Source organism: Bos indicus, chromosome 4, assembly GCF_029378745.1.
Source record: "Bos indicus isolate NIAB-ARS_2022 breed Sahiwal x Tharparkar chromosome 4, NIAB-ARS_B.indTharparkar_mat_pri_1.0, whole genome shotgun sequence".
Classification (NCBI taxonomy): domain Eukaryota; kingdom Metazoa; phylum Chordata; class Mammalia; order Artiodactyla; family Bovidae; genus Bos; species Bos indicus.
Window position 1 is genome coordinate 48,763,076 of NC_091763.1, and position 17,528 is coordinate 48,780,603.

At 36.4% G+C, this 17,528-nt stretch overlaps 1 protein-coding gene across 4 annotated transcripts in view; it reads right to left on the reverse strand.

Moving 5' to 3' along the window:
• Positions 1 to 17,528, reverse strand: part of COG5 (component of oligomeric golgi complex 5) — a 281,625-nt gene that overhangs the window by 144,927 nt on the left and 119,170 nt on the right. For all 4 annotated transcript variants that reach the window (XM_070787248.1, XM_070787249.1, XM_070787250.1 and 1 more), the window contains one exon: positions 12,139 to 12,269. In XM_070787248.1, the coding sequence (XP_070643349.1) occupies positions 12,139 to 12,269 (131 nt within the window). The remainder of the gene's footprint in view (positions 1 to 12,138; positions 12,270 to 17,528) is intronic.

A 17,528-nucleotide genomic window follows, 5' to 3' on the forward strand; every position in this document is an offset into this window, starting at 1 on the left:
ACTGCAGATGGTGACTGCAGCCATGAATAAGAAGACGCTTACTCCTTGGAAGGAAAGTTAGGACCAACCTAGATAGCATATTCAAAAGCAGAGACATTTCTTTGCCAACAAAGGTTCGTCTAGTCAAGACTATGGTTTTTCTTGTGTTCATGTATGGATGTGAGAGTTGGACTGTGAAGAAGGCTGAGAGCCAAAAAATTGATGCTTTTGAACTGTGGTGTTGGAGAAGACTCTTGGGAGTCCCTTGGACTGCAAGGAGATCCAACCAGTCCATTCTCAAGGAGATCAGCCCTGGGATTTCTTTGGAAGGAATGATGCTAAAGCTGAAACTCCAGTACTTCGGCCACCTCATGCGAAGAGTTGACTCATTGGAAAAGACCCTGATGCTGGGAGGGATTGGGGGCAAGAGGAGAAGGGGACGACAGAGGATGAGATGGCTGGATGGCATCATTGACTCAATGGACGTGAGTTTGAGTGAACTCCTAGAGTTGGTGATGGATAGGGAGGCCTGGCGTGCTGTGATTCATGGGGTCGCGAAGTCAGACATGACTGAGCGACTGAACTGAACTGAACTGAAAAATTCTTTCCCTCCTTTTTTCTTATTATTAAAACCTAACTTTCTTCATGGATGTCAATGTGCACACACTTCATGATCAGCTTAAGCCAATGTTGACAATTTTGTTCCTCTTTGTCAGGTTCTTGTCTTCATAGTCCCCTGGACACTTGGGGTGACTGCAAGACCTATCTGGTCAGTGAGATATAACAATACGTCTGCTGAGGCAATTTTCAAAAAGGATTCTGTAACATGTCTTTTGGCTGGCAGCTGACACTGCTCCATCTCCACCCTGTGAACATGGATTAATGCCTGCAGTGTGACAGCTATCTTGTGACCATGATATGACAAGCAAGGGGACACTAAGGAAGGCAGAATGGAAAGAGAGACCTGCATGCTTGTGAAGTAGCTGAAGCAATGTTAGCACCACCCACATCCAGACAAACCCCTGTTTAAAACACTGTTAGTCTAGCTTGTTGCTACAGTACTCTCAGTTTCGTCCAGCACCAAACTGATGAAAACACAATACATAAAAACATGTGAATCCATAACAATACTTAAAAAAAAAAGAGAAAACCAAATTATGCCCCATTTGCTACCAGGGAGGGGACTTAATATATAAACTCCTTACTGTGTAAGTTGGTAATAAAAGTGCAAAATCTAAATATTTATCCATCATTTTAAAAAAGAACTGCAGTTCAAGGTAACCAACTACCCTTTCAATTAGTGAGAAAAAATTCTTCTTTACAAAAGAATCACAGCTAACAAGTACAAACTAATAATAAAAACAGAAAATCACTCTTTCACAATCTCGATTGAAAAAAATTAAAAGATTTGTGCAAAAATCATCAATAGATATTAAGACCATTAGGAGAAAGACTGTGAATTAAATGTTCTCAAGGTGCCAAAATACATTCAAATTCACAATGAAATAATTCAATGGAAGAAAAAAATAATCTTTTTCAACAAAAGGTGCTCAAACAATTGTGTATGTCCATAAGAAAAAAATGAACTCTAAACATTGTACATAAAAATTAAACTTAAAACATAAAATTATAAACTTCTAAAAGAAAACACAGGAGGAAAGCTTTCCAACATTAAGGTAGGCAAAACTTTCTTATATAACATGCAAATGAAAGCATGGGTAAACTGGCCTTTATCAAAACTAAAAAAATTTGCTCTTCATAAAAGATTACATCTTTTGGAAAAAAAAATAAGTTAATAAAAGCCTGATCAAGTAGGCCTGATCAAAAAACAGGAAATAGCAACAAGGATATACTGTAGAGAAAAGGGGAAAATAGCCATTATATTACAATAAATTTAAATAGAGTATAATCTATAAAAATACTGAACCACTGTGTTGTATGCCTGAAACCAATATAATATTATAAATCAACTATACTTAACATTTTTAAAAAGAAACAAGAAACAGGGACTTCCCTGGTGGTCCAGTAGTTAAGAATCGGCCTTGCAATGCAGAGGACATGAGCTCACTCTGTGGGCTGGGAACTAAGCCTTTAGGGTCTGCATATCTCAACTACTGAGCCCAATGCAGCCAAAATAAATAAATATTAAAAAAAAAAAACAACAACAAGAAGAAACAAGACACAATCCAAACTAAAAAAAATTAAAAAATAAAAGATAATGTCAAGGGGAAAAACAAGGCGGCATTATTCAGTCAGCAGTAAAAAGAAGTACTTACAGCCATGAAATTCAAAGACGCTTACTCCTTGGAAGGAAGGTTATGACCAACCTAGATAGCATATTCAAAAGCAGAGACATTACTTTGCCAAAAAAGGTCCGTCTAGTCAAGGCTATGGTTTTTCCTGTGGTCATGTATGGATGTGAGAGTTGGACTGTGAAGAAGGCTGAGCGCCGAAGAATTGATGCTTTTGAACTGTGGTGTTGGAGAAGACTCCTGAGAGTCCCTTGGACTGCAGGGAGATCCAACCAGTCCATTCTGAAGGAGATCAGCCCTGGGATTTCTTTGGAAGGAATGATGCTAAAGCTGAAATTCCAGTACTTTGGCCACCTCATGCGAAGAGTTGACTCATTGGAAAAGACTCTGATGCTGGGAGGGATTGGGGGCAGGAGAAGGGGACGACAGAGGATGAGATGGCTGGATGGCATCACTGACTCGATGGACATGAGTCTGAGTGAACTCCGGGAGTTGATGGACAGGGAGGCCTGGCGTGCTGCGATTCATGGGGTCGTGAAGAGTCGGACACGACTGAGCAACTGAACTGAACTGAACACATGCAACAGTGGGAAAGAACTGTGGCTCAGTTGGTTAAGAATTCACCTGCAATACAGAAGACCTGGGTTTGATCTCTGGGTTCAGAAGATCCCCCTTGAGAATGAAAGGGCAACCCACTCCAGTATTCCTGCCTGGGAAATCCCATGGACAGAGGAGTCTGGCGGGCTACAGTCCATGGGGTCACAAGAGGCAAACATGACTTAGCAACTAAACCACCACCACCATACATGCAACAACACAGATGAAGCTATATAAACATGCTAAGTGAAGCAAGCTACATACATAAGATGGCCTACTGTATGGTTCCATTTGTATGACACTTTTAGAAAATGGCAACTATGTAGAGAGATAGAAAGCACATCCGTGATTCCCTGGGTTTGGGGGCAGGAGGAAGAATTGACTACAAACAGTCATGAGGGAACTATTTGGTGGTGACAGTAGCTTAAGAAAAAAAAAATACCTGGACTGTGAAACAGTTGCACAAATGCAAAAATTTAGTAACTTATCAAACTATATGCTTAAGTGCACAAATGTTATGAAATATAAATTACACCTTAATAACAATGCTAAAAGAAAAAAAGGCAAGCCATAGGATAGGACAAAATATTTACAGTTCACATGTATGACAAGAGACTGGTACCCAGAATACATTAAGAATTCTTACAAATCAGTAAGAAGACAATAAAGTCTGTTAGTCAAATATCTTTCACTGTTAGGCATTTGAAAAGTTGGTTACATCAGCAATTAAGAAAGGGCAAATTAAAACCACAGTGAGAATCTTATACCCCCATTAAGATAGCTAAAATTTAAAAGACTGCCAACATCAGATTTTGGTGACAATCTAGAGGAACAAAAATTCTAACCTACTTACGTGGGGCAGTAAAACAATGGAACTACTTTGGAAAACTAGCAGTCTCTATAGAAAGTAAACATATCATTCCTTGCAAAAACCCAACCATTTTTTGCCTTAGACATTTACTCAAGGAAAAGGAAACATGCTGACACAGAGACAGGCACCTGACTATACATGGCCACTTGTTTGCAATAGCCCTGAACTAGAAATAACCCAATGCCTGTTAGTAAGTGAATAGATAAATTCAGTTCAGTTCAGTTCACTTCAGTCGCTCAGTCGTGTCCAATTCTTCACGACCCCATGAATCGCAGCAAGCCAGGCCTCCCTGTCCATCACCAACTCCCGGAGTTCACCCAGATTCACGTCCATTGAGTCGGTGATGCCATCCAGCCATCTCATCCTCTGTCATCCCCTTCTCCTCCTGCCCCCAATCCCTCTCAGCATCAGGGTCTTTTCCAGTAAGTCAACTCTTCACATGAGGTGGCCAAAGTATTGGGAGTTTCAGCTTTAGCATCCATCCTTCCAAAGAACACCCAGAACTGATCTCCTTTAGAATGAACTGGCTGGATTTCCTTGCAGTCCAAGGGACTCTCAAGAGTCTTCTCCAACACCACAGTTCAAAAGCATCAATTCTTCGGCGCTCAGCCTTCTTCACAGTCCAACTCTCACATCCATACATGACCACTGGAAAAACCATAGCCTTGACTAGACAGACCTTTTTTGGCAAAGAAATGTCTCTGCTTTTGAATGTGCTATCTAGGTTGGTCCTAACTTTCCTTCCAAGGAGTAAGCGTCTTTTAATTTCATGGCTGCAATCACCATCTGCAGTGATTTTCGAGCCCCCAAAAATAAAGGCTTTCACTGTTTCCACTGTTTCCCCATCTATTTCCCATGAAGTGATGGTACCAGATGCCATGATCTTAAATACAATGCAATTTTAATTAGCAACAAAAATAATACAAAACTACCAATATACACAACAGGAATCAATGTCAAAATAATAATATTGAATGGATAGAACCGGACACAAGAAAGAACACACTGTATGCCTCCAATTGTATAAAACTATGGACAGTGCAAATTAATCCACAGTGATGCAAAATGGTTATCTGGTTCTGGTTCTTTGTAGTTTCCAAACTACAAAATAAAAACTTTAGTATTTACTACTCTAATAAAAAGTCAGCATAAGATTGTTTAAATTGAGTAAAATAAAAGTTATCCAAATACAAAAATTCTGAATTTTTGAAGAATAGACAATTACACATAAAGAGTGATTACCAAATTTTAAGCAAAGAGTAGCGACAGAACTCTGTATGAAATACAATAAAAATTCACGCAGTTATTGAAAAAAATTATTCACAGTTCAGTGAACTGAAAAACTAAGACCTTAATTTAAGGCTAAAAGCAGTTAGTTAGATGTGAATCTACACTGCAAAATAGCAGTAAAATAACAAAGCAACCAACGTTACTGTGGGTTGTTCATGACAAGAGATTATATCAAAGAATAAGAAAAGATCATGACTGAAAAATATAAAAATAAGAAAACTACTACTACTTTACATTTAGCATAAAAAAAGAGGAACCAGAGCTGGAAGAAAGGATGTAAGGACAGAACATGATAAAGCACCCAGCATGAAGATAATACAATCATTTAAAGCAGGGATCAGCACATGCTTAGGGTCCTTAAAGGGCAAGACACCAAACAGTTCATGTTTTGGCAGCCACACAGGCCACATATGGTCGCTGCTGTATATTTTTCTTTCATTTTTTTCCCCCAACCATACAAAAATGTAAGAATTAGCACTTGACAATACAAAGATGGTAGTTTCACCAACCCTTGATTTAGAAAGTTAAGAGTTCAAGTTAGTGTCTGCTCAAATTTAAGGATAAAATAGCAAATATACACTAAACAAGATTTATTAAGTTTTAGGGAAAACATTTAGATGATCAGTTTAAAACTTAAGGAGAGCTTACAGTGATAGGAGCAAACATTTGAGAGTGGGTGGCAAATTATCCATTGTGGCTGGTAAAATAAAGAAAATAAATGAAATCTTTGGATCTGTGTAACTTGAGGAGCTCTTACTGTAATCATCTTTTATATATTTTTAAATTTGATATATAACTGACATACATTATATTAGTCTCATGTATATAACATAATTTGATACTTGTGTATATTGCAAAATGATTACCACAATAAGTCTAGTTAACATGTTACCATACATAGTTACAAAAATGCTTTTTCTTGTGGTGAGAAAGATCTCACCACAAGATCTCACCATTTAAGATCTTAGCAACTTCCAAATATTCAACACACTATTAACCATAGGACCATGCTGTACATTATATCCTCATGACTTGTTTATTTTATAACTAGAAGATTTTGGCCCCCTTCACCCATCTTGCCCGTTTCCTCAAATTGTTTATTGTGTGTCAAGAAAAATGCTTCATACATTTTTGAAAAATTACTGGAACTTTATATTTAGTAAACAGCAAAAACATTGGGACCAAAGATACAAAAGGAGTTCCTATAAATTCAAATAATGAGATCTGTTCTAGAATTCATGTGACCAGCCAGGAAACCAGCAACTAACAGTAGGAAAGCTAGCCCTCTTAAAGCAGGTATTCAACTTGACTCAACTGACACTGAGTCAACTATGGTGTTTATTGGGCACACAGAGAAGAAAAGAATTATAAAAAAAAAAAAAAAAACCTGTTGCAAACTGAACTCCCATAACTAATTACGAAAGTAATCAATGAGTTCAACTTTGCCAAAAAGTTCCTTTTGTAGCTTAGAAAAATGCTTAACTTCCATAAACCTTCAACACAATACATCTGAAGTGGTACCCTCTCTGTGCTGGAAGGGGCTTCCCTGGTAACTCAGCTGGTAAAGAATCCACCTTCAATGCAGGAGACTCTGGTTCGATTCCTAAGTTGGGAAAATTCCCTGGAGAAGGGATAGGCTACCCACTCCAGCCTTCTTGGGATTCTCTGATGGCTCAGATGGTAAAGAATCCACCTGCAATGTGCGAGACGTGGGTTTGATCCCTGGGTTGGGAAGAGCCCCTGGAGAAGGGCATGACAGCCCACTTTAGTACTCTGCCTAGAGAATTCCATGGACAGAGGACCCTGGCAGGCTACAGTCCATGGGGTCGCACAGAGTTGGACACAACTGAAGCGACTAGGCAGCAGCAACAGCTGTGCTGGAAACAATTCAGAATCTTTAACAATGTAAGTTAAAAGGGTTCATAACATCATTATCAGTTACTGTATGCTATGTAGACATTTATTTAGTGAACTTCAATTCCACATTGTCCTCTTAGAGAGATTTTGTCTGGATCATGCTGTCATGGTATTTTTAGCTGACAAATGATAAGCACCAGTACTCTGTGTGGACCTGACCAAGGAGACTTTCTGACTCAGGGAAAAGGCAGATTGTGGATGTTTACCACCTAGTACTGGCAACAATTACCACAGGGGAGATTCCAGCCTGGCATAGAGCTGAGAGACTTTCTTCCTGATAATCTTAAAGATAAGTAAGCACATGATCCCCTTCCACTCTAGAACCTCTAGAAAGCCCTGTACTTGTTTACCGTAAAAGCTTCTAATTCACAAGCTAAAGCCATCTTTCTAATTAAAATGTCATCATTTCAGTGTGGGGGCCTGGTATCTATGGTGATGTAGGAACTCATCCAGATCAAAATCTCTGTCACCTATTTTGAAAGCTAGTTACAGCTTGAGGTAATGGAGTCTGTTGCAATCCTGAAAATACCATAAGGTTCTCTTCTTCTTTGTCTGGCTTCTTTCAACGGAAGATTTTCAGGATCAGTGAAAAAGAGAAACAGGAGTCAAGGAGCAGCGGCAGATGGTCATTTACCTAGCTCCATATTTGGAACAAAAACTGCCTGTCAAACTGAAGAATGTTCTTTCTTATGTGGTGATAATGATATGCTTCACCAGAAGAAGTACTCTGGGTCATCAATCCTAAACACTGCAGAAAGAATGTGGCAGTGGTATCACTACGAATCTTTTCCTTATAGAAATAGCATGAGTTTGTGAGGTCACCAGTTTTCTTACAGTTTTGTACTATAAGAAGAAAACACAGTTCCTTAGTATCTAAATAATTATTTAGTTTATGTCTTCCAAGACAAACATTTTGTAATACTATAGTAGAGACTTTGTAACACTACAAAGCTATAAAAACCTACAAATGAATACAGAACAATTAAGCAATTAAATAGGGAAAAACAGTAATGATCAAAAAGAGGTTACCTGCATTTATTTTAAAAATTTTGGTTTCAGACAAAGAATGCTACAGAAATAAATTACCCTAATTTTCTTTTAGTAAATTTAAGTTTTACAGTTAATTGATATTAAAAATGATGGCCACCAACTATATACTCAATAAAAGAAGATAACTAACTTTTCTGAGGAATCAAATTAATGTCAGAAGTTGATTATTAAATGCAAGTAATGACACATGTTTATTGAATACCTTGATTCAGGTTATGAGCCCATAAACTAAGTTACAGTTCAGGAATGCAGTATTACATCAATATTAAAATGCTATAGTTATTTTAGTCTATGTTTGTAATAAATATTAACAATAAACTTAACTATTTCAATGATTTCTTATAAATGGGAAAATATATTTTGAGAACCCAATATATATAACCTGCAGCTTCTGTTTTAATGGGAAGTATAAAGAGTGTTCCAGGCATAAAAAGAACTCGAAATCCCTAGAGGAGGAAGGAAAATGCACATGTGGAAAACTAAAGAAAGCTTGTGAGACTGAAAAACAGAGAATACAGAGAAGAGTGGAATAAAAGGAGTATAATTAAATGCTGATGAGAAGAAATAGAGTAAAAGAACAAAGACATGAGAGACAGAAATATGAAGGAGATAGGTTTCCCAAGAAAACGGGATCCAAAAAATGGGATATAGAGAGGCACCTCTGTGAAGTAGAAATTAAAAGCATCTGCCTTAGTTGGTGTGTGGGGTGAGAGGGGAAGGTTGACAGAAAGTGGAGAGTCTAAAATAGTCATTTCAGAAAATGGAAAAAAGAGAGTTGGCCAGAGAAAAACAAAAATTCTGAGGAGTTGGTTTAGATTAGTCATTCCATGGAGGCTTCCCAAAGAAACTTTAACACTATAAAAATTACTGTTTTTATATAAATTGCTTCACAAATTGTCAGATGATTTAAAATGCAATTATTTAACATAATTAGAATAAACTGCTTGGTCCTACTAAAGAAAGAGGAAAAGCAGCAACCCCAGACCATGACTCTACTACTTGATAGCTAACTCATCTGCAGTTAATTTCCTAACCTTTCCAGGCCTTTGTTTCCTTAACTTAAAAAGTGGATAATTATATCTTCCTCACATAATTGTTACTGTGGTTGAGATAACAAATGTAAAGTGACTAACACAAAGCCTGGCAGAGAAGGAGCATTCAATAAAGGTTAGTTTCACCCTGAATTCCTATACTGCCTGCTGGGACAGCTGCAGGACACCTCTGACGTGCTGCAGGAAAAGGAAAGAGGCTCCAAAACACAAGCACTTTCTGCTAAGACATCCTGGTTCCTGAGAACATTATCTCAGGGACACCGTTACTGATAAGGGTATAATCTCATCCTGCTAAGCCAGAAACCTGACTGTGTGAAAATAACCCAGAGGACCCAGGTCTGAGGGAGATAGACACACATGACTAAATTCAGACATAAATAATGCTATAAATACAAATATCAATTTACACATGAGGAATGTTGTAAAACGGAGAAGGCAACGGCACCCCACTCCAATACTCTTGCCTGGAAAATCCCATGGACGGAGGAGCCCGTAGGCTACAGTCCATGGGGTCGTTAAAGTTTCAGACATGACCGAGCGACTTCACTTTCACGCATTGGAGAAGGAAATGGCAACCCACTCCAGTGTTCTTGCCTGGAGAATCCCAGGGACGGGGGAGCCTGGTGGGCTGCCGTCTCTGGGGTCGCACAGAGTCGGACATGACTGAAGCGATTTAGCAGCAGCAATGTTGTAAAAATTGTGAAATGAACCAGAATGCTAATACTGGCAAGACAGTACATTTTCTCCCTTTAGGAAAATTATGGAGAAGGCCAAATTATACTCAGAAGGTTACTTTATATCTATGGAGTTTAACAAGAAAAATGAATTTAAAAATATCAATGGTTAATGTCAGCAATCTATAACATAACTGGTGGCTCAGATGGTAAAGAACCTGCTTGCTATGCAGGAGACCTGGGTTTGATCCCTAGGTTGGAAAGATCCCCTAGAAGAGGGCATGGCAACCCACTCCAGTATTCTTGCCTGGAGGATCCCCATGGACAGAGGAGCCTGGAGGGCTACAGTCCACGGAGTTGCAAAGAGTTGGACATGACTGAGAGACTAAGCACAGCATAGCCTTAACAAAGAGACAATATTCCCATCCACTAAGCAGAATCTATTTTCCTTCAAATCACACTGAAACATACAACAAAATTATCGTTCTAATTTTGAACGATTTTGAACGATTTTGATAGTTCTAGTTTGAACTAGAACTATCGATCTAGTTCCATGCAGATCATTCCACATCTACCCATATAGATGCACAACATTTAAAAATTTTTTCTTCTTTATCCTCATAATTTCATTGATTAGATATAGGCAATTGGCTAAACAATACTTACCCACTTAAATAATCTTTTGGTTAACTTCATAAATCTGCATATATAACACTACCAATATTTAAGGAATATTAATTTCTTAAAAGTTGATTAGTTTAATTTCAATGTGATTTAAAAACTGAAGTAAAGTCATATTTGACAATTATTAAAATGGACATAAAGTAACAACATACATAAAATAGAGTTTGCTTAGGAACTACTATCCTAGAAAATATTTTCCCATTTTAAATATATGAGAATGTAATAAAACAAATTAGTCTTTAAATGATAATCATTTCCCCCATCTCTATTAAAAATAGTATTTGAGTTCTACAAACTGTGATACTATTTCCTTTCTACCATTTTGGTTTTCATTTCCATGACTCTAAAATACAGTAAAATATTAAGAATTGTATAAATCAAAGACATGCATACATATACATATATACATAGCAATAAAAACTTCAGAGGTAAAAAATATTAAACAGTACATATAAATAAAGGTTTAATCTCTGATGTAGTGATATTACGAACATTAGAGGAATACAAAAATTCTTACTTCCTTTCTTGTAACTAAATGAGCTGGGCCAGCACCAATTTTCTATAGAAATATTCATGTTAATTCAAAACTAACTTGGAATTCCTTGAATATTTCTTTAAGAATGAGGTATCCTCTCTTATTTGATGTAGACAAGTATTTTTCAACAGTATGAGCATTTTGTCTTCATAGTGAGACCAAGAGTTAACACATAATTGGTGGCAGATTAAACTAAACTCCAGGTTAGAAGTTAGAATCAAAGTTATCTGTGGAAAAGGAGAGAGTAGTGATTGTGAGTCAGAGTGAAGAGACACCAGGAGTGCTGGTAATGTCCCATATCTTGACCGGTGTTTTGATTTCACAAGTGTGCTCACTTTGAAGTATTTCATTCTACATGTGTGTCTACGATTTGTTCACTTTTCATTATATATACATGATAATCAACTTTAAAAGTTCATTTAAACATAACTGACATTCAGTTATTTATAACTACAACAGCTAAGAATCAGAAATCAAATATTTCCTGATTTTGAGACTGAAGAACTGAGTATTTATAAAATTATTTCTGTCCAATACAAATGTGGAAAATGAAATTTTATTTTTCAAAATAAAACTTTTGGTTTAAAGAATATGAATTAAAAATTTGGGTCCAATACAAATGGAGCAACTATCTGGGTGCAATGCAAATACAGAACTGAGATTTATATTTAATTTGCTGATTCTACTACATCAATACCATTAGGCTGTTCTAATTCAGAAAATTAAGCATCAGGAAAATGGTATCTTAGGAGAAATCTTGAGAAATTTCTAAAAAAATTTACGGCACCGTGATTATTAAGAGTGGCAAACTAAACCGTTTACTAGATGTATAACCTTTGACCAATTATCAAGCTTTCAGTTTCCCCATTTGTAAAATGGAAATAGCAGTCATACCATCCTAACTGGGTCATTGAAAAGCTTAAATGAGTACCAGTGACTTGGACAAAGGAAGCCTACTCAACATCTATTAACCATCTATCTACATATACATATGATATTTAAAATACATTCCATATTATATATAGTACACATTAGACATCTTAGAATCTATTTTAAGTATAATTAAATAAACATACTTTTAAAATTTTTCTTGTACTTACATTATGCCTACTCTTGAATTAAAATCATAGACACAGTTCCTCAGTAATAAGGACATACATTATTTTAAACACAAAATCAAATGTTCATCTATATTATGACATTTTTCACATTAAAAAAGTAATATTATTTTTATTACCTGAGTCTCCACACCCTGCTCCAGTAGGCGCTTAGCTTGATTTTCCACTTCAAGTCGAGCTCTTGCAACAAAAAGTAGATCATTTTCTATCACTTCTATTCCAGAAAGGTCTATTCCTTGAGAAAGATAATCTATTAAAAAAAATACACACATTTAAATATTTCAATACTGAATAAATATAAAGGTATCAAAACATCATGTCTAACTTCTTCAAAATGTTAAAAACTTGCTGTTGAACACTATTCCATTTCAAAATCTGTATTTTAAGAAACAGAATTACCCAAACATTCCCTACCTAATGAGAACTTTACTCTGGAGGAAAATGTTTCAAATATTATAGAATTGATAAAGCAAGAATTGAATTATGATTATTATAAATTCAAAGTAATATCAACAGGTTACAAAAAAACTGTGCCAAATTACTATAAATAAATATCCTGATGAACTTTGAAATTTCTCAAGTTGCATGACAGGGAATGGCTACCCACTCCAGTTTTCTTGCCTGGAGAATTCCTTGGACAGAGGTGGGCTACAGTCCATGGGGTCACAAAGAGTTGGACACAACTGGACAACTAACACTTTTCACTTTCATGCTAAGTTTAATAAATTTTAACAAAAAAGTAACATGGAAAAGTTTTAAAATACATAAAATGTGCTAAAATGCCAAATTTTGAAATATGAGACCACTACTCACACTTAACAATTAAACCTTAATAAGTGTGGAATAGAAAGCCAGAACTACCTTTCTAGCCACTTAATACTAATATCTGTTGAGTCATTTTATGTACAAAGAATATATGTGAGAAAACGAAAGTGATCTACTTGGATTTAACATATTTATCCTCTCTTTAGTAAGAAAATGATAAGACTAGTAATTTTAGCAGAAAAGAAATGATACTACTCAACTCCATGTTTACTTAAATTGAGAAAATCTAATTTAATAGATTAAAGAAAAAGAGATTCAACTGAATGACCCAACATAGGTATCAAAAAAATGAGTAGGACTTTTATTTAATATACTTTGGAGGTCCTATCCATATCAATCAGATAAGAAAAATAAAAGGAACCCAAATTGGAAAGGAAGAAGTAAAAATGTCACTGTCTGCCAATGACATGATACTATACATAGAAAACTCTGAAGATGCGACCAGAAAACTACAAGAGGTTATCAATGATTTTGGTAAAGTTTCAGGATACAAAATTAACATACAAAAATCTGTATTAATCAACGATGAACTATCAAAAGAGGAAATAAGGAAACAATCCCATTTACCACGGCACCAAAAATAATAAAATTCCTAGGAATAAATCTACCTAAGGACTCAAAAGATCTAAACTGCAAAAACTGTAAGATGCTGGTAAAATAAATTGAAGACAATACAAACAGATGGAAAGATATACCGTATCCTTGAATTGGAAAAATCAATACTGTTAAAGAAACTATACTACCCAAGGCAATCTACAGGTTCAATGCGATCTCTATGAAATCACCAATGGCATTTTTCACAGAACTAGAACAAAAAATTTTTAATTTGTATGGAAACACAGAAGACCCTGAATACCAAACAATCTTAAGAAAGAAGAATGGAGCTGGAGGAATCATACTCTCTGACTTCAGACTATACTACAAGGTCATAGTAACTGAAACAGTTTATGTATGCATGCCTGCTCATTCGTGTTCAACACTTGCAACCCCATGTACTGTAGCCCACCAGGCTCCTCTATCCATGGAATTTTCCAGGCAATAATACTGGAGGGGGCTGCTATTTCCTTCTCTAGGGGATCTTCCCAACCTAGGGAGCAAACCCTTGTCTCTTGTGTCACCTGCACTGGCAGGAGAACTCTTAACCATTGAGCCACCTGGGAAGCCCAGTATAGTACTGGTATAAAACAGACACATTGATCAGTAGAACAGGATAGGTAGCCCAGAAATAAAACCACGCACTTATGGTCAATCACCCTACAACAAGAAAGAAAAATGTACAATGGAGAAAAGATAGTCCCTTCAATAAGTGATGCTGGGGAAACTGGACAGTTACATGTAAAAGAATGAAACCAGAACATTCGCTAACATATGTGAAAACAAACTAAAAATGGCTTAAAAACCTAAATGTAAGACATGACAACATAAAACTTCTAGGAGAGGACACAAGGAAGATGTTCTTTGACATTAGATCAGTCTCCCAAGGCAAAATAAATAGAAGCAAAAATAAACAAAGGGGATCTAATCAAACTTGCAAGCTTTGTCCAGAAAAGGGACCATCAATAAATGAAAAGACAACCTACAGACCAGGAGAAAATATTTGGAAACAATAACCAACAAGGTATTAATATCCAGAATACATAAACAGTTCAAACAACTCAGTACTGTAAAAACATGCAAACCAATCAAAAAATTAGCAGAATACCTAAATCGATGTTTCTCTAAAGAAGACATACAGATGGCCAACAGCACATGAAAAGATGCTTCAACATCACTAATTATTAGAGAAATGGAAACCAAAACACAATGAGGTACTTTTTGATGGTTAGTCATTCTTACTCATCTTGATCCACTCCCATTTATGGAATCTATGGCTTCTTTAGTGACTAGTATTATCTCCTTCCACAAATCCTCCTCTGCAATACAAATTTGCAATACAAATCTACAATTTCAAAATTCTTACTGCTTCTTCTTTTACTAGCATCCTTCTCTGTTTAAAAGAAAACAAAAAGAAGAGAAATTATAGTTTGCTAAATAACTCAGCTATGCATTTACTTTTCCTAATAATGTTAGCACGACATTATTTATTTGGGATAAAAGAGATGAGGGAAGAGTACACATGTGAGGTCTGGATAGTGCTGGAAGCTGGAAGAAATAAAGGAAGCTAAATTTTCATGTTTCAAAGTGAGAAGTCAAAGAAGATAAAAATTAAGAACTAGAAATAAAGGCAGGTGATTTAGAGCTATGGAGGTAAATACCGAAAACTCAGCAAAAATGCTGAAAATGGTGGCCTCCAGGGGAGAGTAAATGGGGCAGAAACAAGACAAGCAATTGCTATTTTTAACAATAAGTTTTGTAGAACTATTTGAGTATGTTACACATGCATAACTTTCTTAACAAATAAAACATGGGAAGAGTACATGGTAAGTCAAGAAAAACAGAACTTTAAAAAAGATGGCTAGTTAATAAAAAATTTGTATCCTCTAAATTAATGATTCAGTTTCTAAAATAAGTAATATTTAAAAAGAAGAAAAAAGTGAATAATTTAGACAAAAAGATATTTTCTATGTTAACTGCAAAAATAAATATATACATACATATAAATATATGTGCACATGCATGTATATATGTGTATATATATATACATGTGTGTGTATATATACATATAAAAAGAAACATTGTAAATAAGATAAAAACACTTCAGAAATCAACCAGGATAAGCTAGTAAGATTCCATATGAATACCCCATTACTAAAACCTACCATTCCTAAGCTCATTCAAATTTGGAAAACCCAGCAGTGGCCACAGGACTGGAAAAGGTCAGTTTTCATTCCAATCCCAAAGAAAGGCAATGCCAAAGAATGCTCAAACGACCACACAATTGCACTCATCTCACACACTAGTAAAGTGATGCTCAAAATTCTCCAAGCCAGGCTTCAGCAATATGTGAACCGTGAACTTCCAGATGCTCAAGCTGGTTTTAGAAAAGGCAGAGGAACCAGAGATCAAATTGCCAACATCTGCTGGATCATGGAAAAAGCAAGAGAGTTCCAGAAAAACATCTATTTCTGCTTTATTGACTATGCCAAAGCCTTTGACTGGGTGGATCACAATAAACTGCGGACAATTCTGAAAGAGATGGGAATACCAGACCACCTGATCTGCCTCTTGAGAAACCTATATGGAGGTCAGGAAGCAACAGTTAGAACTGGACATGGAACAACAGACTGGTTCCAAATAGGAAAAGGAGTACGTCAAGGCTGTATATTGTCACCCTGCTTATTTAACTTCTATGCAGAGTACATCATGAGAAACGCTGGGCTTGAAGAAGCACAACCGGGAATCAGGATTGCCGGGAGAAATATCAATAACCTCAGATATGCAGATGACACCATCCTTATGACAGAAAGTGAAGAGGAACTAAATAAAAAGCCTCTTGATGAAAGTGAAAGTGGAGAGTGAAAAAGTTGGCTTAAAGCTCAACATTCAGAAAACGAAGATCATGGCATCTGGTCCCATCACTTCATGGGAAATAGATGGGGAAACAGTGGAAACAGTGTCAGACTTTATTTTTTTGGGCTCCAAAATCACTGCATATGGTGATTGCAGCCATGAAATTAAAAGAAGCTTACTCCTTGGAAGAAAAGTTATGCCAACCTAGATAGCATATTCAAAGGCAGAGACATTACTTTGCCAACAAAGGTCCGTCTAGTCAAGGCTATGGTTTTTCCAGTGGTCATGTATGGATGTGAGAGTTGGACTGTGAAGAAGGCTGAGAGCCAAAAAATTGATGCTTTTGAACTATGGTGTTGGAGAAGACTCTGGAGAGTCCCTTGGATTGCAAGGAGATCCAACCAGTCCATTCTGAAGGAGATCAGCCCTGGGATTTCTTTGGAGGGAATGATGCTGAAGCTGAAACTCCAGTACTTTGTCCACCTCATGTGAAGAGTTGACTCATTGGAAAAGACTCTGATGCTGGGAGGGATTGGGGGCAGGAAGAGAAGGGGACGACAGAGGATGAGATGGCTGGATGGCATCGCTGACTCGATGGACGTGAGTCTGAGTGAACTCTGGGAGTTGGTGATGGACAGGGAGGCCTGGCGTGCTGCGATTCATCGGGTTGCAAAGAGTTGGACACAACTGAGAGACTGAACTGAACTGAAGCTCATTCCATATAACTCAGAGAAGTTCTTAGATTTGTACATTGGAAGATATGTACAAGAATGTTCATAACAGCACTGTCAAAAACAAAACAAACATGTATAACTGAAATGGAAATAATGTATATATACTCAGATAAGGTGTATAACTGAAATCAACTGGAGAACAAACAAAAGCATTCTTTCAAAATACTACTACAGAAGAGTAAAACCAATGACAAATATACACGTCAATGTGTCTCTCAATAACATAATATTAAGGAAGAAGAAGACATTTTAGAAGAATACACACAGCCAGAGGTAATTTATAGTAAAACATGTATGATTAAACAATATACTATATACACATACAAACAATGACATTTTGCAAAGTTACAGAGAGAGGTGATACAACATGCTTATAATATTCTAAAACAAACTTGTTAGGTAGTATTTGTATTTTATACATGTTAAGTGTTTTTTGCATTTTTACATTTTTCTATTGAATATTAAAATACATGAACCAATGGCACAGATTACAGTACAAT